We start from the raw sequence: 27,288 nt of genomic DNA on the forward strand, positions 1-27,288 counted from the left end.
CAGACCAATTCAGACATTATTGGTCAACCCGTGCCCTTTACAAATCCCAACGTTTATCCTACAAAGTCCCATCACAAGGGAGAATCACAAATAAATAGACAAATATTTTTTGCCCGTATTGAAACGGCTGTACGCGGTATGGACCTGAAAACTCAATTACCCTGTACAAGAATACGGGTAACCCGTATGGGTTGACAGATGTAATCTTATCCCTACTGAAACTAAAATAAACACATTACCAAAATAATGTGAAATACAGTACAACAATTTGAAAACATATCGTCAACACGTGGCGAGACACGTGCCCCCGAGATCGACAATCGCTGCTGCACATTGCCCACTGCTGATTGTATTTTTTTTATTTTCGCGCGGACTACGTTTCGTTCTAAGTCACATTTTTTTTATCCTCTTCAGTTTATGTTTCATCGTTCGTTGCTTGTGGTTATTCCGACTCGGCCGCCGATTTGCAGCGGCGGGCTTTTTAGTGCGCGTTGCCAGGACAAGGCGAGCTGTTGGCACCAATATACAATCCCAACCCCATGCCTCCCCGCAGCTTGCTGCCAATAACCCCGCGCTATTCGTCACCAAGTGGCGCTGACGTCCCACGGCGCCTGTGCCAGGCTAGGTGCACTTTGAGGCCGCGTGGAATGTCGAAGGCTCGCTGCTGACAGGTCTCGGGGCAGACCCAGCAGGTGGAACGGGTTGGTTGACTGAGATGACCGGTAGATGTACCACCAGCTGTACCCCCTTAATGTGCCGAGCTAGGTGCAGGAGGTCTCGGGACAGACACAGCAGGTGCCACGGGGCTGGCTGACTGAGATGACCGATAGATGCACCACCAGCTGTACCCCCTACTGTGCCAGGCTAGGTGCAGGAGGTCTTGGGGCAGACCCAGCAGGTGCCACGGGTTGGTTGACTGAGATGACCGGTAGATGTACCACCAGCTGTACCCCCTACTGTGCCAGGCTAGATGCAGGTCTCGGGACAGACACAGCAGGTGCCACGGGGGCTGGCTGACTGAGATGACCGGCAGATGCCCCACCACCAGCTGTACCCCCTTAACGTGACAAGCACTGCGGAAGCCGCACGCTGATTGGTGCGGCTCGCCGGCCAATCGCTCGCCACCTTAGTGGAGTAGCGGAGATGGAAGGGGCGGGGGGTGGGAGGAGGGTGAGCGGGGGGGGGTAAGACCTCATCAACCCCCCCGGAAGTGACGTGTAGAGGAACCACCTCGGCTCGACCAATGGGCTGCGAGGAAGGGTTCGTGTGTTTGAGCGCGAAAACGGCGGTTGGCGCTCGACTACTCCCGCGAGTTGCCATCAGCGACTTCACTGCGACCACCACCACCACCACACACCACTACACATCACCACACAATCATTACTAATTCCACTAACTACTACTACTGCTGTGCAAGAGACAGACACCCCACACCGTCTAGCCTGAAGAGACTTTCTCAGGGCAAGTGCTGTTGGCGAACACCCACGAAGGCCGTCACGGCACACGAGGGCGTGGGTGGGTGGGTGGTGAGCACCAACGCCCGGCCGCCTTTGTCTTCACCAGTGGCGATGTTTACACATCGCACCAGGTACTCATTTGAGGCCGAGTCGACCGAGGGGAAGCCCCTGGAGCGGTTCGGATAATCGTCACCGGTGTTGGCCGTGAGCGGGAATCGAACTCGGGTCGCCAGGTTCGTCGTGCAGCGCTCGTCACCGACTACGACTGTACACATCGCATCACTGCCACTCACCTTATCAATACAATACTTGCAATACACCTCATCAATGCACCTAATCAATACACCTCATCAATACCATACTTACAATACACCTCATCAATACACCTCATCAATACACCATCATTACTACGACTGTCTTTAGTGAAGGCCTATCAATATCTAAGACAATGCTAGAGCATTGTTTATTTGCATGTTCACCACAAGCACTGTATGCGCTTAATGCAGACTTGATTCCTTGCTAAAAGGGTATATTTTTGGCTTTTTAACAACTTAACCCCTGTTTTATTGCCAGAAATGGTAAACTTCTTATTTTGCATGCGATGTTATCGTCACTGTAGCCGGAGTTGGTCTCAGCGGTGGTCCGAATATGGCGCGCTTTGATCACAACAAACTCATGCGTAGGCATCTCTAAAATCCCTGCCAGAACATCGTGCACACACATTGCGTACTCATGGGAGACCTTGGGGTTGTGTACTATACAATAACATTTCAGGTTACAGTATATGGCATCCAAATACAACCGCACCTCACGTTGGGAAGAGTAATGTGTTTGTTTTTGTACAAGCAGGGTGTTTTGCAAGGAGTGCAAGGTGCTTCGGGAACAACGAACGAAATATCAGATGGCGGAGCTCGAGAAAGCGTTGGCTTATTTAAAAGGTGAGCCCTCGCCTAATCAAATCATTCCCTCCCCTTTGTGCCACTTTTCATGTCTACATTTGACTTTCGATTATCGGCTTTAATTACGGGGAAGATGGCTGCTGATAATCCAAAAATATCCATTTGCCGCCTATCTCAATGCCAAAACCCACTAGTATAGGTATAAATTACGTTTCAGGTAAAGTTTGCAGTAAATAAAAGACCGATTGATGCGCATGCTCGGTGACAGCAGCAGAGCCATGCCAGCCAACATTAAACTCCACCCACTGTTGTAAATATGTGCAACTACTGTACTGTAGAGGCGATCACGTGCGTTTTGGATTAACCGGAGCAACACATTTGTTCGGATTAAGCACATTACTTGTAATAAACATTTCCAAGAATAGCAATGTATAACGGTTTTTATATTTTTTTGGGCTGAAGGGAAAATCCACTAGTTATTAATTTATGGCAAATTCTCAGATGCGCGGTTAATCCACAAATCGGATAAACCGCACGTGAATAATCGAGAGTCTACTGTATAATGCTCTTTAAATCGCGGATGTGGGAGTTCATTGGTGGAATCTTAGCGATGGTTCATCTTTAATTAGCAATAATAATTTTTTCAGTAGATTTACTCATTTGTGGAGTTTGTCTAAGTTTAATACAACATTTAAGCAGCCTGGTTGGATATTTGTGTTGTGGGTTTTGCTCTTTTGACAGTGGAGTATATGTCACTATATGTATTATTTTCACTGTGCTGAGGAGCTGTGGAAATACTCAATATTATGCAGACTTCCTTAGTGGCCAGACTTCTGACTTGGTTTAGTCGATAGGGGTCTATCTATTCACCCTATTCTGAGTCACATTGTTGGGCGATGATTCGATTTATGTACCTGCATGTACTGGATGGGTTCACGTGAATCGATTTATATTTAACATATAGTAATCAAACATTGATGTGCAAGTCGACCGTTGTATCGTAAGATTAATCATTTATGTTAATCCATACATTAATGCATTGATACAGCCCGAATAGCCACTCGGTATTACTAACGGAAAGCCGCTGAGAATAAACTGAGAAGGGAAGGGAGGGTTGTGACTGCCACAGCTTGACAATGCGCTGCCCTTGTCCAGAACCTCAAGATAAGAACCGGATGCTGCTAAATTTCCATCTCGCCATTGTGGAAGCTGCAGCAAGACGGCATGGCCTGGAGCCTCACGATCTGCAGGAGCTGCTCATCACAGCCCTTTCTTCAAAATACAGTGAGTGGTGACACCCACAGAAGGCCGTCTACAACATTTTATTCATCGCACAGGGCTTCTCAGTCTGCATATGCACCATGTGACATGTTTTCACGTGTCCCACCATTTCTCGTTTATGCATGGAAACACTGGAATTTTTGGCCTTGTCTTTTCTTGCTTAATTCTACCTGCTTATGAGTGTTCAGCCACTGAGCGCCCATATTTTTGGTGCCTCACGCTGAATTAAGGCCATGAGCTGGCGAAAGTGTGATGCTCAATGTCAGGAGGTAAATGGTGCTTATGTTTAAAAGTGGATTAGAGCTGATCCCCAAGAGTTTTTACCAATCCATTTCAATATTAATAGCATTTCCAGTCCAAAGTCACTAAAAAATTCACATAACTGATGTTTCCTAAATCGGCTGTGCACTTGATGCTCTTAAAATGGATGTTTTTGCTGTATAACGCTTGGTCCAGTTTACGATGGCCCAATGGTTTCCGACGGTCCGATTTATGACGATCCACATTTTCGACATGTATATATGCCACCACTGATCAATTTACAACTGCAGCAACTTGATTTGCGTTGCATCTTCCAACATGACTTCCGGTGTGACTTGACTGTTATTTGTGGATTTTACCTTTTAAACCCTGCTAAATATGGCTGATAAAATAAAAAAAAATATCGGAAAGTGATGTTTCTACTCTTTCTACTGTCTGGAAAAATCGCGTCCGATTTACGACAATCCAATTTACATCATGGGACCTCCTTTGCCAGTACCAAAATATACTAATAGGGTTTTTCCCCTTTTTTGTACTGGCAAAGGAGGTCCCATGATGTAGCTTATCACCCCGAGCTCTCATTATTCTGATAGTGGGTTGTCTTTGAACTGTGCGCCTTTTGGCGTCATCTGGTCGAACACCATATGAGACTAGGCTCTAAAGAAAGCTGTCTCTGGTGTGGACCAATCAGTTTCAAGGACAATGCATAAATTATCAGAGTATTGTTTTTTGTTTGCATTTAACTGCAAGTATTGTGGTTAATGTAAGCATGATTCCTCGCAAAAGGTATCGGTTTTGTTGCCAGATAAAAGGGGGAAAACCCTATTAATAAATCCAATTTACGTCGGGGTTTTCAGGAACGTGTTGTCATAAGAGCGGGTACCCCCTGTCTTAGACCTTTAACTCTGCCTGTAATATATGCATCCTCTTTTCTTTTTACTGTGGTCTGTAACCTGTTTTATTGTGATTACACAGAGGGAGAGAGCGAATTGTCGTTTGAAACGTTATCCAGCAAAGGCAACGACATCTCTTCTCAATTCTTGATTGTACTGCTCAGCATTGCCGCCTTCGATTGTTACAGTAATGTGTCTCAGAAAACAATTGGATGGCCGTTAAAGTGCGTTGAATGTGATTCATTTATATGTACCGTTTGTGTTTTTTAGGTCTTCTAGTGAAATATAAGATGGTGAAATGTCTTATCCCGTCATCCGTGGTTTTGGGCAGCACACCAGCCATTATCATCTCATGGATGTGCACATTAAGCTCCACAAACCACGTGCAGGTGTGTTCTCTAATAAAGTACTCTCTCTGAGTTCTCAAGTACTTTTCAGAAAGTGACAACCATAAAATAAAGCTGAATATTATTGGTATAATTTTCCTAACAGCACAGTTAACGCAGCAATATCCTAATTGACTGTTTATTTTTACTTGAGCAACGACGCGTGTTATTAATATAGCAAGTTGCATATATTATTTTTTATAGAACTTTGCATCTTTTCTCTACATTTCAAAAGAAGAGTGGATGTCTAATGTTGAGAATTCAATTGCTTTAAATTCACACAATTAGGTACAATTAAAATACTGAATTTATCACCGCGAGAATTTGCACCAAATTTGTGAAGTGCCAACACCTGGAAGGCGTATGCACATAAAAAATTGAAGTAGAAATTGCGTGGCTTAGTTCGTGCCTCATATGCTAATTAGGTTGAGAAGTCACGGGATCACTGCTTTGTGCTCCGCACATTCCCAAGACGTGGAAAAGCACTTTTAGGCGCAAGGGCCGGGCAGTAGGGACACTTTTTTGAGCGAACAAAGCGTGTCACTCAAAAAAGGTGGAAAACAGCTTTGTATCTCAGATTTGAATTGTTTTCACTCCATAAATGTAATGATATCATACATTGCAAACGAGGTAGTTTTTTTTATTATCTTAGTCATTGCTAGCATAGGTTTTTATATTGACGATTTACGTATTTTTTCATGTGGTTTTTATTTTTTCCACATAACTTGTATTTGAGTAAACTACTGTTTAAAAAAAATTGTCTAGTAAGTTAAACTGTGTATTAGGGTGGTGTTCACGTTCAACTTTGGTGTAGAGAGTGTGCTGGAGGGTGCGTGTAACTGCGTGTGTGGGGAGCGGTAGTGGAGTGGTGAGCACGCTTCGCTACGAACCCCGGTGACCAAGTTCGATTTTCGCTCACAGCCAACACCTGTGACGATTATCTGAACCGGCACTGGGCCTCCCTTAGGTCTACTCGGCCTCAAATGAGTACCTGGTGCGTTGTGTAAACATCGCCACTAGTTAAACAAAGGCAGCCGGGCAAGGTGAGTTGTGCCGGCCTTCATAGGTGCTCGCTAACAGCACTTTCTCCAACAGTCTGTTAAGGCTATACGGGGGATCTTTGTATTTGTGCCCTTTTCTAGGCATGGCTACTGCGGTGGCTGGTCATGGTGTTTGACCTGATTGAGGAGAAGGAGACACTGCACCTCCTTTATGGGATGATATTCAACTTCGTGCGATACGAGAAGCTGGTGAGGAAGCCAAGCGCAGAGCATCTTTTTTTCATCTGTAGGCTTTCATGACCAGTATTAACATTCATCATTGGTTTATTTTGGGTTAGCGAGCATTTCCATTGTAGTAAGACATTTAATCTGTCCTTTAAGGTCAATATTTTGATCTCTCTTCACATCAAGTGTGAATTTAATTATTCTGTATCCATAATAGAGGGTTTTTGGTTAGAACGCTGAAATATATATGTTTCGTTTTCTAAAAATGTTACGGATCATGTGCTATTTTCCGAAAAAAACGTCGTACTCTAATTGTAAATGTTGCGGGTTTACTATCCAACACACCGCTGTGCTGTACCCGTAACGATTTGGCATGTTTTGTTTACGTGACAACCCTTACTAATTGGCAGTGTTGGGAGGTGGCGTGTTTAACGATACATTTATATTTACACGATCTAACACAAAAACCTCTATTATGAATAATGTTGGTCGTGAAAGCCTGCTACTGTTAAAGTGATTTTGAATCATGAATTGCTCTGCTTTTTGTGCTTTCAGAGCTCCTTTGCATGTCACCTACTGTACCTGCTGACACGCAGAGAAGATGGTGAGTGAGCTTAAAGGGAGGTTTTGACCCAAACAAACAGCTTTTATTTCACAAATTCGTAGGAGCCAGTCCTGTCCGACACATTTTAAGTGTCATTAATGAAGAAAATTAAGTGGCTGTCACCTTCAGGAGCACTACTCAACTGATGTAACTACCTGCCAAATGTTAAAATCGCACTGTGGGACATCCCGAGAACTCTAGTGACCCCCAGATACCATTTGTCTTTTTCTCACTAAGTTTCAAGTTTCTATCAGACAGCTGAGAACTCATGTATCTGCATGATAAGAGGAATTAGATTTTTTTATTGTGTGTTCCTTTAAACTGCCAACTAATTACTAAGTGGTCATTCTGATAAACACTACACCAGTTGCTGCTGAAAGCTGTGCCATTAATTTGATGTTCCATTTGTTCCCATGTGCTTTTTAGTGAAACTCTTTCGTGTTCAGTTGCTTCTGTCCATCCACACAAAAATGGTAAGCACTGCTGAGCACCCAAACCTAAGAGTTATAACAATTCAACTTAGTAGAGGTTACATTAACATTACATGTGATTTAATTATGGTTAGTAAAGAGTGTATACCCATGGATCAGCCTTTTAGCACAGAGCCAAAGGTTTAATTCACATTAAAGTTGCATAATGGCTTCTATTTTAAAAAATAACTAAAGAGCCATCTGCTGTGAAATGAATGTTAAACTGTGATATAATCTCTGGGGTTCATAAAATTAGTACTTTGCAGCAAATCAACAGCGGTCATTGAAAGACACCCAACCAGTGGAGATGAACATGGCCCCAATGCTTGTTTTGAGCAGGAAGACAATTTAGCGGTTTAAAAAAAAAGCTTAATCTAATTTTTTCTTGATCATTTGTGCTCTTGTTGTTTTCCAGGGCTTGAAGGACTCTCCGGCCCCTCACTTCCTGGGCCTCTTGTCTTTATTCAAGGCCTACTGTCCCACGCTCATGTCCCTCTCACTGCCAACTCGCAGCAGGGTATGTCAACGCACACACGAGACCAGATGGCATCAACCCCCAGCCATACCTTATGCTGTTCGGCTATAGTATGTGTCAGAGGCAAATGTGATGTGCATCAGAAATACATTTATATATGCCAGACAGATGAGTGGGTTTATCAGTCTGATCCAAGTCACATGGCATTGCCAGTGTGATTCCTACACCGCATGTGTAATGTCTACTTGCGGGAATGTTACAATTTGTAATGACCGAGGCAACAGACCACTTACCTGACAGGGTGTACATGCAAACGAACAGTCAGGAAGTCCATTAAGTCAATCAAGGCCTCTGATTGGTGCAAGGAGGCCTCAAAGATGATTGGTTAGGATAAGATATTCAAAGGGATTTGAGGAGAAATTCAAACGTGAAAGGTGGGAATGAGGGTTGCCTGTAGGTGAGACGGTTGGCAACCATTGGAGAAGGAGAAGGAGGATGGGGATTGGCTGAGGGAAATGTGGTGATGGAAGCTTTCAAAAAGGGGGCTCGGGGAATATAAAAGGGGATAGCGCAACGAGAGGGGACGCATGGAGAGAAGATGAAGTTCGTGCCTCAAAAACAGAAGTCCGGGCCGAGGAATATTGTTGTGTCCGTTGTTTTAACCTGCCCCTACTGGACATATGTGAAAATAACAAGCTTTCTATCTCAACGGATTCTTCCAGTATAAATACATATTCTGATTCTGAAGTAACACGTTTTCATAAAATCACCTGCAATCGCCTCGTAAAGAAACGCACCTCTTACTTAGCAATGTGATATATTTACTGCTGGCTCAGGAATGCCAATAGACATAAGCACCATACAATGCTTTGATGCTGTTGTTTGACTTTGTTCTCTCTGTTCTATTTATTGCCAGCAATATTTCCGTAGCGAAGACAAAAACTGGATCGCAAGCCTTAAGCTGGTGCAGAACAAAAACAAAACGACAGCCGCACACAGTGACTTCTCGACGGCTGGGCTGTACGGCAGTCCGCCCGCTCAGAAGGTGACCTTTGGTTGCTTTGATACCACATTGCACTCTACGACTGCCCAAGCTTTTTGCTTTTTCTTGGAACTGTTTTAAGAGTCCAGGCTTCTGCTGACTTCTGTCGTTTAACACGTTTGATTAGCAATGCTCTGCAATATTTGGTGAATAGGTTGAGATGATTACCTTGCCTCATTTGATCAAGGAGCTAATCCTGGTTGATGAACCCATTATCCCATTGCCGTGTTGTAGATACCAATGCCCTGCTCGTGTTTACTCTCCTATATGTATGTATGTTCAACTTCTTTAGTATGTAGCCAATTGTCCTAATCGGAGGTGTGTAATCGTGCCTGCTCTCCTTTGTCATTTCTGAGGAGGGAAAGTGGCATGAGCGGCGTATACCTTGATTTGTTGACCCTATGCTTTGCAGGCTGTGGGGAGGAAGCGTACTCGCACCGGAGTCATCCCTAATTTGGCCAGCTCAGAGCTCACCAGCACCAACAGATACCAGATGGATGACGGCACAAGTGCAGATAACGCCCCAACATCATGTCTGCTCATCAGGACCCTGCCGGACCTTCTCAACAACATTCACAATCTGGAGGTCAGCACCTATAGAAAACGACTATATTTTTTTTTTCTCCCATTGTATTGCAACGTTGAGAAAATAAAGTGGGCTTGGGTTGGGCTGATGGTCAAAAATAATGACGGATTGGCAGCCAAGGGGTGGAACGCTTCTGAGCTAACATCCACCAAGGAGATGACGCAATGAAATTGCTTTGTGTGATGGTGCTAGGTAGATTCTTACATTACAGGATCATGAGAGATGGTGGCAGCGAGGTGATGCTGTGGGTTGATCAAGGTTGATTATGATCCTCTAATACAAATCTGCTATTGGAACTCCCTTAAACTGCAAAGTCAAATGTTTGAAATTATCCAGAAGTTAAAATCCTGACATTTTCACTTCTGCATTATTTAAAGTATGTCAGGCCTGATATCCTCACAGGTTATATTTACCACATTTTTTACTCAATTAGGATGTTCTCATCTTTGAGTTATTTATTCTGCACAAATGTAGGCTACGTTACAATTTTAAAAAATATATATTATTTTTTTGTGAAATCTTAGGTGATCGGTTGAGGAGCATTTGCCAAACTTTATTACCTTGCCCATTCATTGGTGGTTGTCTCTACGGAGAGACTTGCTCCTGCCCAAAAGAATCTGGAATTTCCACCACTGATGAAGGGTCTCCATTGCAGAAAGCACGACCTCAGGAAATTCCTAATCAAGTCACTTTTGACTGACTTGAAATTTCCATAATATACATAAACATTTATTTGCCCCCTTTGTCAATGCACTGCCGAATTAAGGATCTTAAAGCTGTCTTGCTCATCTGCTTTGTTTGGCCTTACCTCACCACGCAGGTCCGTGTGGGTTAGTGAATAGGGAGGGGCATGTCTGATTCAGCCTTCTCTCACCACCGATCCTAACTTTGACCGTGAAACAAACTCAGGTCGACGGGTTCATAAAACAGTGTGATAACCACTGTGCCACCGCTTCTCGTTTGTAAAAAATATATGTATCCTTGCAACGGAGGAGATGTATGTTATAATTACGAACTCTTGCTATTGGCTTGTGGAGGCATTTTATCTTCTGTTGATGATCGTGTGACGGCTCGTCTCTCGTTCCACAGTTCCCAGCACAAATGGCCTCGGTGCTGTCGTCCCCCATTCTCATCTCCTTCCTGAGCTGTGCCATGGACCCCGTATCCCAGAACCGCATCGACTTCTGGCTCTCAAACACCCTGGAGGAAGGTATGGCTCCTGCGAGTAGCACTGCGCGACTGGGCGTGTGCCTTCAACTCATCTCCACCGCGAAAGCACAACCGCTTACGTTGTCCTCACCTGAAGAAGGATGCTTGTGTTGCGGCCCGAAACGTCGTGATTTAATTTAGTTTTCATTTATTTTATTTTTTACCTACGTGACTTTACCGAAAAAAAGAGTATGAATTATTGCAATCACGAAAGCTTCAAATCTAGATGTAATCTTTGTTTGCCAAATCATGTCTCGGAGTAATTCGAGATAGGTTATTTTTTCTTTGTTGATGTTTTGCTGAAATAACCGAATGGAAGTGATTGTTGGACATTGTGAGATTCAATCCCAGTCATTGATGCCCCTGAAATTAATTTTTTTACACGTTTCAAAGGATTCACGATTAAATTATTGTGTACTCATGGCAGAGTTTCTCTACTGCGAGGAGGAGGACACAGAGGACACCCTGCAGCGCAAGGCAGCATTCCTGAACCGCATAGTTCACACGCAGGAGATGCTTAAGGTACACGTCTCGCAGGCCTCTCCAGTCCCTCACCATGCCCCTGCTACAGCGCCTAACTGTTCTTGGGCTAAAGGAGAATCACACTCCATACACAGTAATGGTGGCAAAGACTTACACCAAGGTAAACATCCCCATGTAGAAAGCACAGAGATGAGTGGAACGGCCTTGGAAACGTGAAAGGTTGGGGTACAAATATCAAAATTCGAAGGATCTCTCCCCCCCCCCCCCTTTCTTTGGGGAGACCATTTGAGTTCCTGAAGAAGCTGTCGGCACGTGGAGTGAAACATCCGACATCAAGCTGAACAACGCGCGGTACAGCCCGAAACACACCTGAGAAATATACAACAGCACAGCCGCGAAAACTTATGCAGGAGGTCACTTTTATCTCTCGAAATATCTTGCACAGTCTGAGAAACCCACTTGCTGTCTATAGGGAAATTTCAGTCTGTGAAAAACCCACTTGCTCTCAACTTCCTGCAGGCATTGGTTTTCCCAGCAGCCTGATGCAAATGAAGGCTCCAATGGTGGAGCCAGGATTTTTAGGTAGGGGGAGCAACCCCTCCAGCAATGAAAAATGATAAGAGTTGTTAGTAAGTAAGGACTTGTCCCTTGCTTTTTATTATTCGTCGCGTGTGCGGCGATGGCGCAGCCATCGATCGAGGGTTGAAATCGAACCGTGTGTGATTGGCATCGCGCTCGCTGAAGGTATTCCTTCAGCAAAGTCGTGTACTGTATACGCAACTGCGCACAATTCTGTGAGTCACTTATAACTGCTTTGCCGTTACTTATTGCCAATTATGGACTCAGACTATCGTCCTATCATCTCATAGAGTCCCTGGCAGGTAATAATATGCTACACAGTGGCAGTGGGGGTCGCAAAATTCCGATTTATTACTAACTAGCTTCACTACCCGGCTTCACCCGAGACTTGGATTCTTGTATTGGATTAATACACGGCCTACGCGGAGGGTTGGGGGGATGCGTGACGTCAGCAGGCACACTGCGTGACGCTGCCACATGCGGGTGACATCACAGATGTAACGTCACCGCTCACTTGCCGTACAAAATATATCCATTATTGCGCCCCCCCCCCCCAAAAATACAAAAGTCTCTTTTTATACTTTTTGTATTGTGTACAGTCCGGAAGCTGCCCACATGCCAAATTTCAAGTTTGTTGCATATTGGGAAGTACGCTAAACATTTCGAACAGACACACATTCACAAATTTCCATTTTATATATATATATAAACCCCAATGATCCGATCGAAATTAGGGATTTCGATCGGATCATTGGAGGGGCACGTGCCACCCCCCCACCAGTGGAAGGCTCCATCTTGTGACCCATTAACTCCTCTTACATGTTGCTGGATTCCAGAGTCTACGAAATCCTGCCCGTCTAGTGGAGTAACCAATGCATAAAACATTAAGGCTATACAGGGCTGCCCCAATGTGTATCACATATACTACTTAAATAAGGGATATATTGGGTATCATTCTGCAATATTATGTAGTTATTATATCGTATTTTTATTATAGATTTGGAAAATATTGATACAGTAAAACCTTGAATTGCGAGCATAATTCGTTCCAGAAACGTGTTTGTAATCCAAAGCACTCGTATAAATTTAACCGTGGCTGGTGTGAGGGAGATGAGAGAGAGGAGGAGGAGGGTTATTGTGTAGGACGACTGTCACTAACGGAATCACTGCCATTTGTTGGCTCACTGGAATCTTTTTCTTTTTGTGCGACTTTAACAAGGAACCTATCCAATGACACTTGCTTTTGCCTCCTTTTGAGGAGGCAAAAAGCATTGTTGCAATACCGTTACTAAAGAACAGTCACTACAATTGGACACAAAATAAAAAAATGCTTTACGCACACATGTGGTCACAACACTATAGTAAACAGTATACGCTCGCACGGATGTTGACTATACGAGTGAGGCACGCTGACTGAGACCGAGCATGGGAGATGATTACCCACAATTCCGCAGCGAGAGAGAGAGAAGAACCATCGGCTCAGTTGTGATCACGTGATGCTCGGCAGACAAAGCGTATACGTACTACTCGTATTGCAAGACCTCGCTCGTTTATCAAGTTAGAATTGATTTAAAAAATTTGCTCGTCTTGCAAAACACTCGCAGACCACGTTACTCGCAATCCAAGATTTTACTGTATTTATAAAGCCAGACTCAAGGAGACAAAGCATCTGACACATTACGTGCTTCTAATAAGAAAAAGAAAGCAGTTATTTTCATCCCACCAAGTTGAAGATGTGCTAAGATATTTACATTAGTTTGTTGTTCCCATGTTCACTTTGGTTTAATGAAGGTATGATGGACAATAATACCTATTTTGGCATCACCTATAACTTTCTAAAACTCGCAACTCCTTACGGTCCAGCCTCCATGTTTACCATCCATCAGATACCAGTACCATCTGGCCACTTTGATGTTGAATGGAAGAGATTGGTAAACTTTGGATATGAGTAATAGAGTTTAAAAAACACGGACCTATAATATGAAGCTCTTTTTTTTTACATACTGGGATTTAAAAAACTTGCAGCTCTGATGCGCTAAGATGCCCTTGCGTGTTAAGCATTTCTGGTCTGTGCATTGTATTTAAGGTAAGTCTGCTCAGCTTACCTTATTTGTCAAGTAAGTTCGTACCAAGTGAGTTATTGTAATTGTGATATGTTTTGTGACTTCTGCAAATGCAGTTTCTTGTGCCTCAAGATTATTAGATTATGTATTTGCTACTTCTGGATTAATCTGAAACATCCACTGCTGTGTGTGTCAGGATCTTTATTTAGACTTCGTATGTACAGGGCCATATCTGCTCTCACAAGTGCTGTCTTCCTGCGCAGGAGGGTTTCTCGAGTGTCTCCTACTTCCTGACATCGTGGCTGTCGGTCTGGGACGGTGAGACTTTACAGCCACAGACGTTAAAACTTCTCACCCGTCTGAACCTGCAGGACAGCAGTGGTACGGTAACAACAATACAATTTGTAAAGCACACAATTGTTCACAGGCAAATTACTAACTGAGGTGCGGAGCCAAACTCGGTGTCACTCGAAAGCTAAGCGGAAGAGTTGGGCCATTTAGATAGGTGGGCCCGTAAGAGTCTCTTAAAAGTAATGAGGATGGCTGCGGATAATTCAAAATCCCGGATAATCCAAGAAATATCTATTTTCCGCGGATCTCTGCCAAAAACCACTAATATCGGTTTAATTATGTTTAAGTTAAAATAGAGTTTGTTCATGAACAAAAAAAAAAATTGTAGTCAAGAATGTATTGTGCTCAGTCATGGCACTTTCCTGCTCCCATGCAGAAGGCTCGGCTCACTAAGTGGATAGCAGCCACGCCAATCAACATCAATCAAACTCTGCCCACTGTTGTAAAGATATACAACAACTGTACTGTAGAGGCAATCACGTGGATTTTGGATTAACCGGAGCACATATTTGTTTGGTTTAAGCACGTGACATGTAATACACATTTACAAGAATAACAATGTATAATTGTTTTTAGATGATTAATTTGGGCCTATGGGGAAATCTATTAGTTGTTAATTTATATCAACCTAGTCCGCAAATCTTATACCACACGCGAATAATCGAGAGTCTACTGTAGGTGTTGATTGAATGTTGCTGCAAATGTGTAGCAGGATGGCATTCCAGATTGCAGAGGCTGCCACAGAGAAATGAGATCCAGCAGTGACAGAGTCCTTGTCCTTCCTATAAGTCACCTGTGCTCGCACTTTAGCTATGTAACTAAGCCTTCAACTAACCACGTGTTCAGGAATTGAAAAAGCTCCCCAGAGCGTGAAGCAAAATGTCACATGCTGAACAACATGCTGTACAACCCGAAAACACATCGGAGAGCTGTACAGCACAACTGCGAAAACCTACGCGGTATTATCCCTTAAACTGCATCCTGAGTGATAATTATCAGGCTTAGGGGAGAGTACTAGTGTAGGGGTGTTACGGAGGGGGTGTTATACAGTGTGTCGGACGGTAAACAAACACACTGGGTGTGGCTATGTCTGTGCACGGGGAGGTGCTCACAGCGACGTCCGCACCGTTCAGCCTGGGGGGCTGACACGGAGCTGGGATTCCCCGCGGCCCCACCCCTCAACGGGGGAGGGATATATAAAGGGGTGAGCCGGAGGGCTCGGGGCAGTATGTATTAAGCTTAAACCAGTGAAGAAGGAAGATCCACTAGATAGAGCCCTGGGACTCCCCTGGATCGCCGCCCTTCTCAGGGCCGACCAGGACCGAGCCAGTGGCGTGGCCCCGAGAACCAGAGCCGATGCTCTTGTCAGGGCCGGTCTGAGGACTCCGGGCGCCGTAATCCCAGCTTAACCAGGGCTGGGTTAGCTAGCCTCCCCTAGCCCGATAGTGGAGGACCTAGAGGTAGGCTAGGTGTAGCCTAGAGCGTGACTTCCCAGTTAGACGGGTGAAGGGGCCGACACCCCTTCCAGTGCTGTACGTCCCGGTCTGTGTTGTACCTTGTACTGAATAAATAAGTGTGCCTCCAACCCCGGCGTCCAAGTCCTCCTGAACATTATTACACTAGTGCTATGATGAATTGTAAAAAAACACTTTTTGAATTAGTAAGTAATCCGCAAGTTTTTAATTTTGCTGAAATTCTTGGAATGTTCAGCTTTAGTCGGTCAAAGTGTCTTCCAAACAAGCATTCTGGTGCTGCCAGCTCTTTGGTTTGCCCTGAGCCAGTGGCGCAATTTGTATATTTACAAGCTAGAGGCCATTTTCTCCATGGAATGAAAAATGGTTAAGTCTTTACAAAGTCGTATTAATGTTATTGTGCATAGAATTGATAGACCCATTCGACCCCTGGACATAATACAAATTTGCAACTTTTTAGGTTTAAGTCGAGCACTTTGACCACAGCGCCACCCAAAAAGGACAGGGTGACTTGGGTTAAATTGGATTTTGTTAGATACTACAACCAATGGAATTATTAAACTAATAATCTATTGATTCATTAACAAGATGGGTAACTGTTTCATGTAGAAAATGAAATTATATGCTTGGCATTGACACTTTTTATACACAACTTAAAAGCTAGTGGAGTTGGCAGAGCTGGGTGGACTTTTGTTTTCATAATAGACTGGTTCAAACTGAATCCCAAGGAAAAATCTGGAGATGCTTCTCCCATTAGAAATATGAATGAAAATGTCTGTTGATCATATAAGGACATTGAAAGTTTTACCGGTGTATGTAACCCTAACTCATCGCATCAATTTTCAGGAAAGCGTTCAATGGGGCAGAGCACTCTGCCATCAGTGGGGTGGGTGTTAGGATGCTGAAAGCCTTGCCAGTAGTGAGGCATGTGACGCACCCACTCAGTTAATGAGTACGGGTGCCAGTGCCTTGCACCCCTAAACTTGAGAGTTCACAGGAAGGTATGGCGCCTCCGATTGCCAGCTCCTCAGATCGTTAGCTCTGTCATGATGCGCCTGGGCTAACGGATCGTTCAATAGAAGTGTTCCGGGGCCCTCTGCCCCTTGAAAGTATCCCAGGTGTGTCGCAGTACACTGAAGTTTGGTGGCTTGGGGTTGTTGAACCATACATAGATGTGTGTACGTTTGTTCAACTTTTTTTGCACCGTACGTATCCAACTGCTAATCAGAGGCGCGATAGATGGAGCCAATGTATGTGTGTGCGAATGCCTCTGCTGCGAATGAAGAGGCATACAACGGGGAGTATGACATGTTTTCTTGCCTGTCTGTGTGAGGCAGCATTGTTGTGTTTCATGTACAATTGTTTCTGCATCTGAGTGATTTTTTTGGCGCATGACCACATGTTTGTTTTTATTGTGCACTTAGAGCTGTTAGAGTGTTTCCTGAAGCCTCTGACCCTGACATTCATCTCTTCATGTGTCTACTTCAAGGTAGGTTTATAGCCATTGCTGTATTACACTGTCAGCCACACATTTACACGTGTGTGTATGGCTTAGTCCAGCATATTATTAGTCTCACCACAGTAAAAAAAAAAATTAAGAAAACGACATTAGGAATCTTGACACGTTATTCAGCAAGCAGGACCCTCACGGAAATGATTAACGCGTATCTAAAACGTTCCCAGATAAATAAAATACATTAGAGTTATTTCTACTAAAATCCTGTATAATATGGCTTCGTAGACTATTTATGAACAGAAATTTCACATAAAATGTGCTCGGCACCGAAGTCCCATTTATGTGGAAAATCAAATTGGCTGCCAAGTACAATGTTAATAATCTACTAATCTTTCCATTGATGTTATTCTGCTGCAAGAATGAGTGGAGAGTGCTGCCTGGCAGCTACTTTAATAAGTTCCATCAACACACGGTTGGCTATAAATCACAACATCAGCCAAGTTCTGGGAAGCATGTTTTATTTAAGCTCCTGATGTCTTGGGGAAAAAAAGCATGAATGTTCAAAGCAAATACCCATTACAATATTTATTCACAAAACTCTGTGGCGAGTATTATTTAATAATACAATGCTCTGCCATAATTTACAACCTATTCATTCTTACATTTCTGAGTCGAGGTTATGGGAATTAGAACTCCAGTAAGGGTTGTCAGAGTTTCCCGGTTTTTGTTTTAATTGACCATGGTTACTTATCTTCCTCAGTGGGTAAATGTGTGCATTCAAATTGCTGCCAGAGACAGGTTTTGAGATTGGAGTGTAGATTACTTGGGAGTGGGGCAAGCCAGAGGATGTCATTTAACACATAGGCTTTCGTGACCAATATTAGCCATAATCGAGGGTTTTGGGTTAGATCGCGTAAATATAAATGTATCGTTAAACCCGTCACCACCCGACACAGCCAATTAGTAAGCACACTGGTGTGTTGGAGAGTAAACTCACAACATTTACAATTCAAGTACTGTGACGTTTTGTCAGTAATTACAACCAGCATCGTCATGCGACAGCCAGAGTTGTGCAGAAGTTTCGGAGGATACCACATGATCTGTAACATTTTTAGAAAGCCTCTGACGCAAAACTAATTTAGTCGTTAATTACCATAAAAATAAAAATATATTCGTAAGCAGTTTATTAATTTAAACACACAATCGGGTAGAGGATACTTGTATTTTGCTGTGGCTAAGACCAACTTATAAGTGGTGGCAAACAAACGCGATTTCTTTACACACAGAGTTTGTAAACAGCTCGAGTTGGCTCTTGCTGGATGCGCGGTTCACTGCTGACCAGTGAGTGAGGCACTGGGCGAGTGATGAGTTGCCACCGTTTCCCTGCAGTGCGCCATCATAGAGAGCCTTCACCGGCTGCTCATCAATCTGCTGATGGTCAAGCAGACGCAAGCGGAGACGGAGGTCAATGCTGTTGGCCCGACAGAGCAGCCTACCTTGTGAGCCTTATTTGCAGTTTACCACACTTACAGACACTTAATTTTTGTTGAGAACCTTTTTGTAGCAAAATTGGTGACAATAGTAATTATGAGAACTTCAGCGTATCTGCGTTGCATGTATACTGCATACCAGTGTGGTACACATGTAAGGGATGAGATAAATGCTGTGCTTAATTGAGAGAAAAGTACTGCTATGCCGTCTCAAAGAATTGTGGTTTATATAGCCAGCTCTCCCAGGTCAGGTCACACTTTGTCAAAAAAACAAACTTGTCATTTTACAAGGGTTTTTTTCAGTTTAGATTTTTCACGTATTGCTTATCTTTACATGACTACTTTTGTTTTTGAGTCATATGTGGAATGAACAGACATCTCTATTCGGCCAATAAGATTATGCCCTAGTTCTCATAATTTCAGATCATAAACCCTTGATGGCACATGTTTGTGCACTTTTGTAGAGGGCATTTAGAGGGATACGTGGCAATAAATCATGCATTCTTGCCTCACTCTCCAGGGCCAATGGTGAATTTAACACCAGGCATGCCATCCACCAGCTGGTGAATTTCATCAATGAACTGGCCACAGCTGCCCTCCAGCAGGAGATGTACAACTGCCTGCTCATGCACTGCATTCTCGACTTCTACCAGACGGTATGTCAATGTGTCAAGAGCTTAATTTTGAGTCAAGTGGGGTCCCACTGAGACAACAAGTTTCGTTCCGGGAAAATATGTGGCGAGTTGCTGATGTACCTTGGGCGTAACACTTAGTTTGTAATTTAAAGCAGTGTAAATTGAGGGTAAATTCACCTTTGGTGTATTATGTAACTGACCACTGGGAGAGTATTTTTGCTGATAAAGAATGGAAAGCCGTCTGTAGCATACAGTATTTGAATGTCCACTTGACAAGTTTCGTGAATTAAACTTGCCCATTCTTCTGAGCAACCCTATTCTTAAGCCATTGCTAAGGACAAGGGTGTTAAACCCAGTGCTCACTGGGTAAGCCAATTATAATGGGCAAGAGACATCCACAAACAATGCTGTGCCAAAATTATGTGCTGGCTGTACTGTAAACGAACCAGCACTTCTAGGATACCATTGATCCCTTAAGGTGTGCTGTTAAATTGATGAAATGTTACTTTAAATGCCATTATTTCTATTTCCCACATTATGTATTCTTTAAAGTCATTATAATGTTCCAACCTTTGCGTAGCACACTGGCAGAATACTCACATTCAGAAGTTGCTCCAAGAAATGTCACTTTGTGGATGAAAGTACTGGCCTCTGAGCATTGTGGAATTTTCACTGCTGGAATGGGGTCATGAATGGACATGAATATTGCCGTGTCCTCATTTGGCGCTTTACTTGACGTGCATAACGATGGTAATGTTGTTATTGGCGGTAATTTGACCACGAGCCCATTGTAGTGTCGGAGTGTAGTACAGCATAGCACTTATACCCTGCATACTGGGCTTGTGTTGTCACTAGTGGTCAACGGTACAGTAAATTACAGGTTAGTTGAAAATAATTTACGTTTTTATTGTCACTGAAGAGAATATCTCGACGTTGCAGTCAACTGTTGGCTGAAATATTTTCTCATTGTCATAGAAACAGCGACTTTTTAACCTTATGGTAGAAGTTATCCCTCCACCCATAATGCGGCCAATATCAGCCAGTGTTTATGTTGGGTGTCGCGGTGTGTCCGTGGCCTTGCGAGTCACGGCGTGTTGTTGAATGCCGTGTCGCAGCGTCGCGGCGTGGATGTGTTGTGATGTCTTGGTTTGTCACCCTTGAAGGTGGTGAAGGTTTACAGCATCGGCAATCTGCCCGTGGTGCTGGTGGCGCCTCAGGCCGTGGTTTACTCTGCCTTCCTGAGCACGGACCATTCCACTCTGGATCGCCTTTGCCAACTCCTCTGCAGGTATGTAACAACTCAGAGTCCCCTCTGGGAATTCCATTACAGTTCACGTCAACATGTGCTCGGGAGCCTTAATGCTGTGCCATTCGGAGCTCTGAGCCAGAAACTCTAAGGTGCTGGGTTCATATACAGGCATCTGAATGAGATTAATCCAGTTGTCATTGGTGAAGTGGGTTTAGGATTTCAGCTCAGTTGCCAATGACTTAATTTGGTATGTCTTGTTCCAATGCTTGTATATCAGATAGAGATTGTGGTAAGATAGGTATCTGAAGGCAAATGCCCCTGATATTGTTTCTAAGTAATTTTACAATTTGAATTACATACATTTGTGTGTAGAGAATTCTAGAAAAGAAACATTGCTCTGAATTTTATGGAAGACTTCTAACATATCTATGAATAATGTAAAGAACTTGTCCATGCGAAATTTGTTGGTAAATTTACATTAATTGCTGATATTTAAAAGCGTACATCTTTGGGGTCAAGAGAATACTTTTAATGCAAGGGAAACCAGGAGTACAGAGAATAAATACAACAAACCGCAAAAACAAGAAGAAAATGTCCTGATATGAACTGAAAGTGAAAACTAAAACGAAGGTTTAATACAGTACCGTAATAAACTTGGCTTGGTTGTTTTTGACAGTTATCGGGAAGTCATCACAGAGCTCAAGACAGTAAAGTCATTGACGGTAATTATGTCCGTGTTGTTTTTGTTTCATCCTGGGAATAATTATGAACCAATTGATGGTACCACTTTCCCCACGAATACAGTTATATAGCCACGTGCTTGAAATTAAACACGGGCAAAATACTCATTGCCTTATACCTCGTCCACCACATACACTTACGCCGACATCCTGACTCTTGCGTCTGTTGCCACGGACTAAAGGGGCGAGGGGGTGTTTGGTGCTGCACGGGTGCCATTGTTGTTTGCCCCCTCTTATGCCCCCCCCTCTCCTACACAGAGGCAGGACTTCATCTGGAAAAAGGAGAGCATCAAGGCGTACAACGAATACGTGACGTGCATCATCAGCTGCCTCTGGAAGAGCTGTGCCTTTTCGGGCGACAGCACGTTTGGTAGGTTTGTGAACAAGAGCCATTTCGAGGACGAGCCCAGTTACATCGGCGAGCCCGGTCACAACAGCGGCTACAGCCTGATCTACCACCCCGCGCTGCTGGGCATGGCTCTACGCTTTATCACACAGGTGGGTGTGACTTGAGAGACTGCAGCCGAGTTAGAAATTAACGATGCTGTGACTGCACACTACCTTGACTGTTGGAATGTTACAAAAATCATTCATTCTTTAATAATTCATGAAAGTAATGACAGCCCATCATCCATTCCCCGCTGTATGAAGGCCTCGCCACTCTGTGCTGCCCGCTGGGGTTGTTTGACCATTCTATACTACGCCTGCTAAGTGGGGGTTGGTGAAGGAAGGGCCCGAGGACCCAGTTGGGTATCTACACAAATAAACTTTTTGTGCACTTCTACTCTTAGCACTTGACAATAATGACAATCGTCTGTATATTACTTGCACAATGCGATATTTTGTGTACCACTGGGCAGTCTTTTTATTACAGCATTGCGTTGATTAGTTTAATTGATGTGTATGTCATTCATTTAACTATTTGCAGGAGATCTGCGTGGCTGTGGCTACACAGCAGATGTTTTGTTCTCTATTCACCTTTTCCTTTTTGGGGTTTGGACATCAATCATATTGTGAATGATGTGCCAGGGACTTTAATATCCACGTTATAGCGATAAGTAGGACGCTTTGGTGATTCCATGCAGATGCCATGGCAGTATTAGAATGGTTGAGGGGTCATACAACATTGCGATTAAAATATTAAAAGAGCACACCATAGGGTACACGCTTTACTATCCTCTCTCTCCCTCCTTGGACAGAGCTCATTGAAATGTTTAACCTCGGATAAAAAAAACTTTAATCAACATTTCAATGCATTGAGAAACATACACTAGACTTCGCCTCCCTCCCGCTTATTGTGAAGTTCATACTCGTCAACCGGGTGAAATACACTGGGGGCTGCGAGCCACACGGATGCCAGAGTGCTGTGTGATACTGTGAATTAATTAAATGTTTTCTTCACAGAATGAGATGCTTGTGGACCCATCTGCTCTTATTCAGAGACTCCACAAGATTAAAGTGAGCAGTTCCACGGCATGCACTCTTGATCCCTCTCTCAATAAACCTCAGTACTTTATACTCATCGCTTTGGTCTTTCCACTCGCGTCAAATGACGCATGTTGAAATGTGAAAAATATATTGAGCCACGCTGTATTTTGATGAAATCCATGCTGCCATTAAATGTGTCAAAAAACAACAATAAATATAAAATGTCTCAATGTGACAGGATGCAAAAGAAATACAGCCCACAGTGGGCCAAGACATTTTATACAGTTTCAACAATCGGCCTTGTAATGTCAAATAACTCTTTCGGGCAGGACCAATTTGTGTTTTCATAGAAATATAATAAAGAGCATGTGTATGCTTAAAACAGCCTGTTTGAGCTGGATGCATAAATAAGCAAAGCGTGGTCTCCCAAGGTGTTGTGGTGGCAGACCAATGTGGCAGCAGCTCGGTCTCCGTGTCACTCTTGAGAGATCTTCAGCACAGTGTCGTCTAGCTGCTCCACTTATCCAAATAATGGCTCAAGGCATCTTCTGCAGCTGTTCACTGACGTCGTACAAGAGGGCATCCCTTACTCACCTTATGACGTGGCCCACAAATTGGATCACATTTGGTGAAACAAATTGAAATGTTTCATAATCTTTACTTGGTAAAGCCCGAGTGAATTCTCATACTCTTAGTGGGAAGAGTCTTCCTTGGCATTTTGCTAAAATTAAATCTTCCACTAGAATTCATGGTGAGATATAGAGTTCTGGTTTTCTTTCTTTTTCTTGCATTTCCATTTGTGCTCTTGTTATGTCATAAATCAAAGACATGTTTTATCTATGGGGCCCTTTTCCAGTATGAAGATATTGCTTGATAAAAACGATTTTTCCTTTCTGGCATACATACAGGAGGTGTTAAGATGTTAAAACACCAAACATATACCTATTAGATGGCGTGAAGTCTGCATTAACCGCACATACTTGTGGTTAAAAATGCAAACAAACATGCTTTGATAATAATGTATTCATTGTTCCCGAAACTGATTGGCCGACATCAGGGCTCACAACACTGGTTTTCTCTGCTGTGTCATGTTGCAGGGAGCTGCCTGGGAGAACTACGTGGATTTTCTCTGCACCCTGTACATGAAGGGCCTGAAGAATCTCATTCAGTGCAGTGTCAAACGGGAGGGTCATATTTGGCCATCAGGAGCACATTAAACGAATAAGTAACTCACGTACAGCTTTACAAGGAAGAGTTCGCAGAAACAAAAAAACAATGATTCATGCAATATCTGGATATTACACTGGAACTCCAAATTTGCAACACTTGCTAATTTTCTATCTGTGCCAAAATCACTTGTTCCCGTTATTATCCTCGTGCCAATGCAGAGTAAAATCTGAATGCGTTGAGTTCATGGTCCCAGAGTTGCTCCCATCAAGGCGTTTTCACCGAACCTGAAGTGACGGATCAACGTCCATGTTCCATCTTGACTCTTAAGGGACAGAGGCATCATTAGTAACATCTGATAAAGAACAAGGGTCCCACACGGTCTCCGTAGCATCACTCACATTCTCTGAAACAAACCTCTACTTCTGTACACTTTGATCTTCCAATCTCTAGAGTAACAACAACCACTTCTGTACACTGTTCCATGTGATAGGATCGTCAAAAGGTGCACAAAGATGCAAGGAGTCTACAGAGACAAAAAGTAGGTTCCATGCCTGAGGGGGCCTCCGTCCCTTGGTGTCTTCGTGTATTAATACCCAAACGAATTGTTCTGACAGAAGAGGTGAGCTTGAATGCTGAACACACTCTCCCATTATACGCCATGCCAGCTTGAGCTGTTCACAAGCAGCACTGCCATTTAGCCTCGTGGGCTGTTGCGGCAACATTTCTATGTTTGTTTATATACAATATGTAGTAGACAGTATGAGAACACATACAGGAGTTATGAGAGCCTCATCCCTTAAGTGAGTATTTCACCTGCTTGCATTACCTACACTATGTTTTCCATTCGCCTGTTGGCAAAACACCACCCATCTCTTTATATCCACCTAATGTCTTTGTTTAAAATTGTATTAAGTAACATGCCTGTTGCCTAAATGATGATTGCATGGTGATGTAATGATGATGTGGAATATAGATAGTACTTAATGTGAGAAAATGGGAAAATATCTGTAAATATGTACAGGACCTGTATTTTTCTATAAATATAAAAAAGTATGATCTGCTAGTAGATTCCTTTTATTTTCCACATGTGAATAATATTATTTAATTGATATTAATATTTGGTCATTCATGTTTTTCACAGTGCCACTTAACATTCATCAGGCAGTGGGTCCGATTGCTCATTAATGTTTGTTGTTGCTCATGTCAGTTGGCAGCCCTGAGTCAGAAAAAACATGGTATGAACCAGTACCTGTAAGAACTAATCTGATCGACCGTGGAGAGATAATGAACTAGGCTACTTGCGACTGGGGATTATAATTAACCTTCATTTAATCACGTGCTCTGTTAAAGCAGCAAATGCCACTCGCTGTGTTAAATTCTGGTTTTACGACCTTGTAAAGAGTACTCTTGCCGCACTGATGTGCAAAGTGAACGGGACCACGTTTTCTGAGTTCACGTTTGGTTTTAATTAGAATACAAATATTCCAGAGCAACCTATCCGGCCATAAGTGGGTGGTATTAAGACAACCCTGCTGAGGTCCTGGGTAACAATTTAATTTCAAAATGGATATTACTTCTTCTTCGTAGCGTTGTTCCCGCTGTGGCGCAGGGACCGCTTTTCGGCATTGTCTTCTCCATTTGGCTCGGTCCAGGGCATCTTCAGGGGATGCGTTGACCGTCTTCATGTCTTCCTTTATTCGATCCATCCATCGCTTCTTCGGACGTCCGCGTGGACGGCGGCCCTCTGGCTCAATACGCACGGCAGTCTTGGCCACATTTTGTTGAAAAAGATGTACAAATGTAGGAAATGTCTCGGTAATGGAGTTACAAGCCCAATCCAGACATACCTACTAGCAGCCAGTTGTATGGCACATTAAATACTTAAATGCCAAACAACATCCGTGCAGGTGGCACTGGCAGAGTGCCTGATTCACATTGGCAAGGGATTAACGCTAGCCATCTAAGCTCTGCGATTCAGTATCTGTGTTCAATCAACACAGCTTCCCTCTTTGCAGACGGATTCCTGCCAAAGAAATGTGGAATTTACACGACTGGCTCAAGACTGCCGGATGGTGTTGAGCGTCACTGAATTGTCATTTGAGCAAAGAGATACCTGGACCCCAAAACACTGAATGACAACTCAAATTTCGATATATTCTGCAAGTTTATTTTTATTGGGACTACTTATTAATACTTGCATTTATATGTACCGTGTAGGAATTTATGCATGTTTTATGTAAAAACGTGTATCATGAGAACCCGTAGTGGAAAACCATATTGTACAGAACCTCACCAAGCGTTTGTAATAAATTGAATCGTGTTCCGTTATGTATTTCCACAATAAAATGGTAGCCTATTGGACTTCCATATTTAAATACGTTAATTGTGGACCCGTTAGCCATCGACAGCAGCAGTTCCGTGTGTTAATAGGGTGTTGATGGTTTACCAGATGGTATTGGTAGATGCACTATTTCTCAACAGTTTGTTTTAAAAAGTATTGCATTAGACCTCATTAGCGCTTGGTCAGGTGATGTTCCCCACAAGAGAGAAACTGGTCCAGGGTTCACATGTTTGCCAATAGGAATGTAGATTTTGGAAATAACATCTGATAAACTGGTCATAATTGTTTGATAGCACGGCTGACTGCTGACGAACTGGGTAATGCAATTCTAGAATGCTAATAGGCCAATGGACATGTTTTATTGTTGTGGATATACGTAATGGAAAAATGTTAGCTGAATACCTATTTTTTATTACTTTTAGTTCATATTTTATCAATGGCACCTTAACATTTAGTTTTTGATGTACAAAGTTTTTATATCCCTTCCTTAGAGCTGCATATTCTCAAGTGTTAACGTTTCGTTTTTTGTGTCTGTTAATAAATAACACAGTCGTGTACATCTACAGGGCTTTGTCAACCCACTCCAAATGCATATGTATATACGTGGTGACCACTTGCTTAATCTAATTAAACATGTACATATGTAATATCTTCAATATTGGCGGGAGACGAGTTGACGGGGCAGCACTCTTTATTCACAACGGTTGCACACGTAACAGTCCCAACCGAGATAACACCTATGTCACACGTGCCTGATTCGGCCACGTACTCCGTCTTCCCCGTGGGGTATGCGCACCTATCTCTGCCTCGACTCAGGCTCTCCGGCTACGCTCTCCCCACGAGAAGCTATCAGACCCCTACACACACCCGGCTCGGGTCGTACTCCGTCTCTCCCGTAGGGTACGCGTGCCTACCTCTGCCTAGACTCAGGCTCTCCGGCTACGCTCTCCCTACGGGGAGCTATCAGACCCCTCTTGTCAGACTACGGGTCTCGACCACTGGGCTACACAGCCCGAGCCCTTACAAGGGCGTCGGACCGTGA

The 27,288-nt window shown here is 43.4% G+C and overlaps 1 protein-coding gene across 2 annotated transcripts; it reads left to right on the forward strand.

Moving 5' to 3' along the window:
* The first annotated feature begins 1,221 nt into the window (after positions 1 to 1,221).
* CENPI (centromere protein I) lies at positions 1,222 to 26,834 on the forward strand. 2 transcript variants are annotated; one of them, XM_078615329.1, is made up of 21 exons: positions 1,222 to 1,690; positions 2,304 to 2,395; positions 3,512 to 3,640; positions 5,062 to 5,180; positions 6,320 to 6,427; positions 6,959 to 7,007; positions 7,434 to 7,480; positions 7,893 to 7,994; positions 8,869 to 8,997; positions 9,407 to 9,580; positions 10,670 to 10,790; positions 11,217 to 11,311; positions 14,178 to 14,295; positions 17,162 to 17,226; positions 18,583 to 18,692; positions 19,204 to 19,339; positions 20,482 to 20,606; positions 21,244 to 21,289; positions 21,566 to 21,805; positions 22,712 to 22,765; positions 23,833 to 26,834. In XM_078615329.1, exons 2-21 carry the CDS (start codon positions 2,359 to 2,361, stop codon positions 23,950 to 23,952), a joined length of 2,124 nt encoding a protein of 707 aa, XP_078471455.1. In that variant the 5' UTR covers positions 1,222 to 1,690; positions 2,304 to 2,358; the 3' UTR covers positions 23,953 to 26,834. The 2 variants fall into 2 exon arrangements, with proteins under 2 accessions (XP_078471455.1, XP_078471454.1); XM_078615328.1 differs by having other exon boundaries at positions 1,223 to 1,690; positions 2,307 to 2,395.
* Positions 26,835 to 27,288: the final 454 nt, after the last annotated feature.

Source organism: Lampetra planeri, chromosome 47, assembly GCF_965212315.1.
Source record: "Lampetra planeri chromosome 47, kcLamPlan1.2.h2, whole genome shotgun sequence".
Taxonomy (NCBI): Eukaryota; Metazoa; Chordata; class Hyperoartia; order Petromyzontiformes; family Petromyzontidae; genus Lampetra; species Lampetra planeri.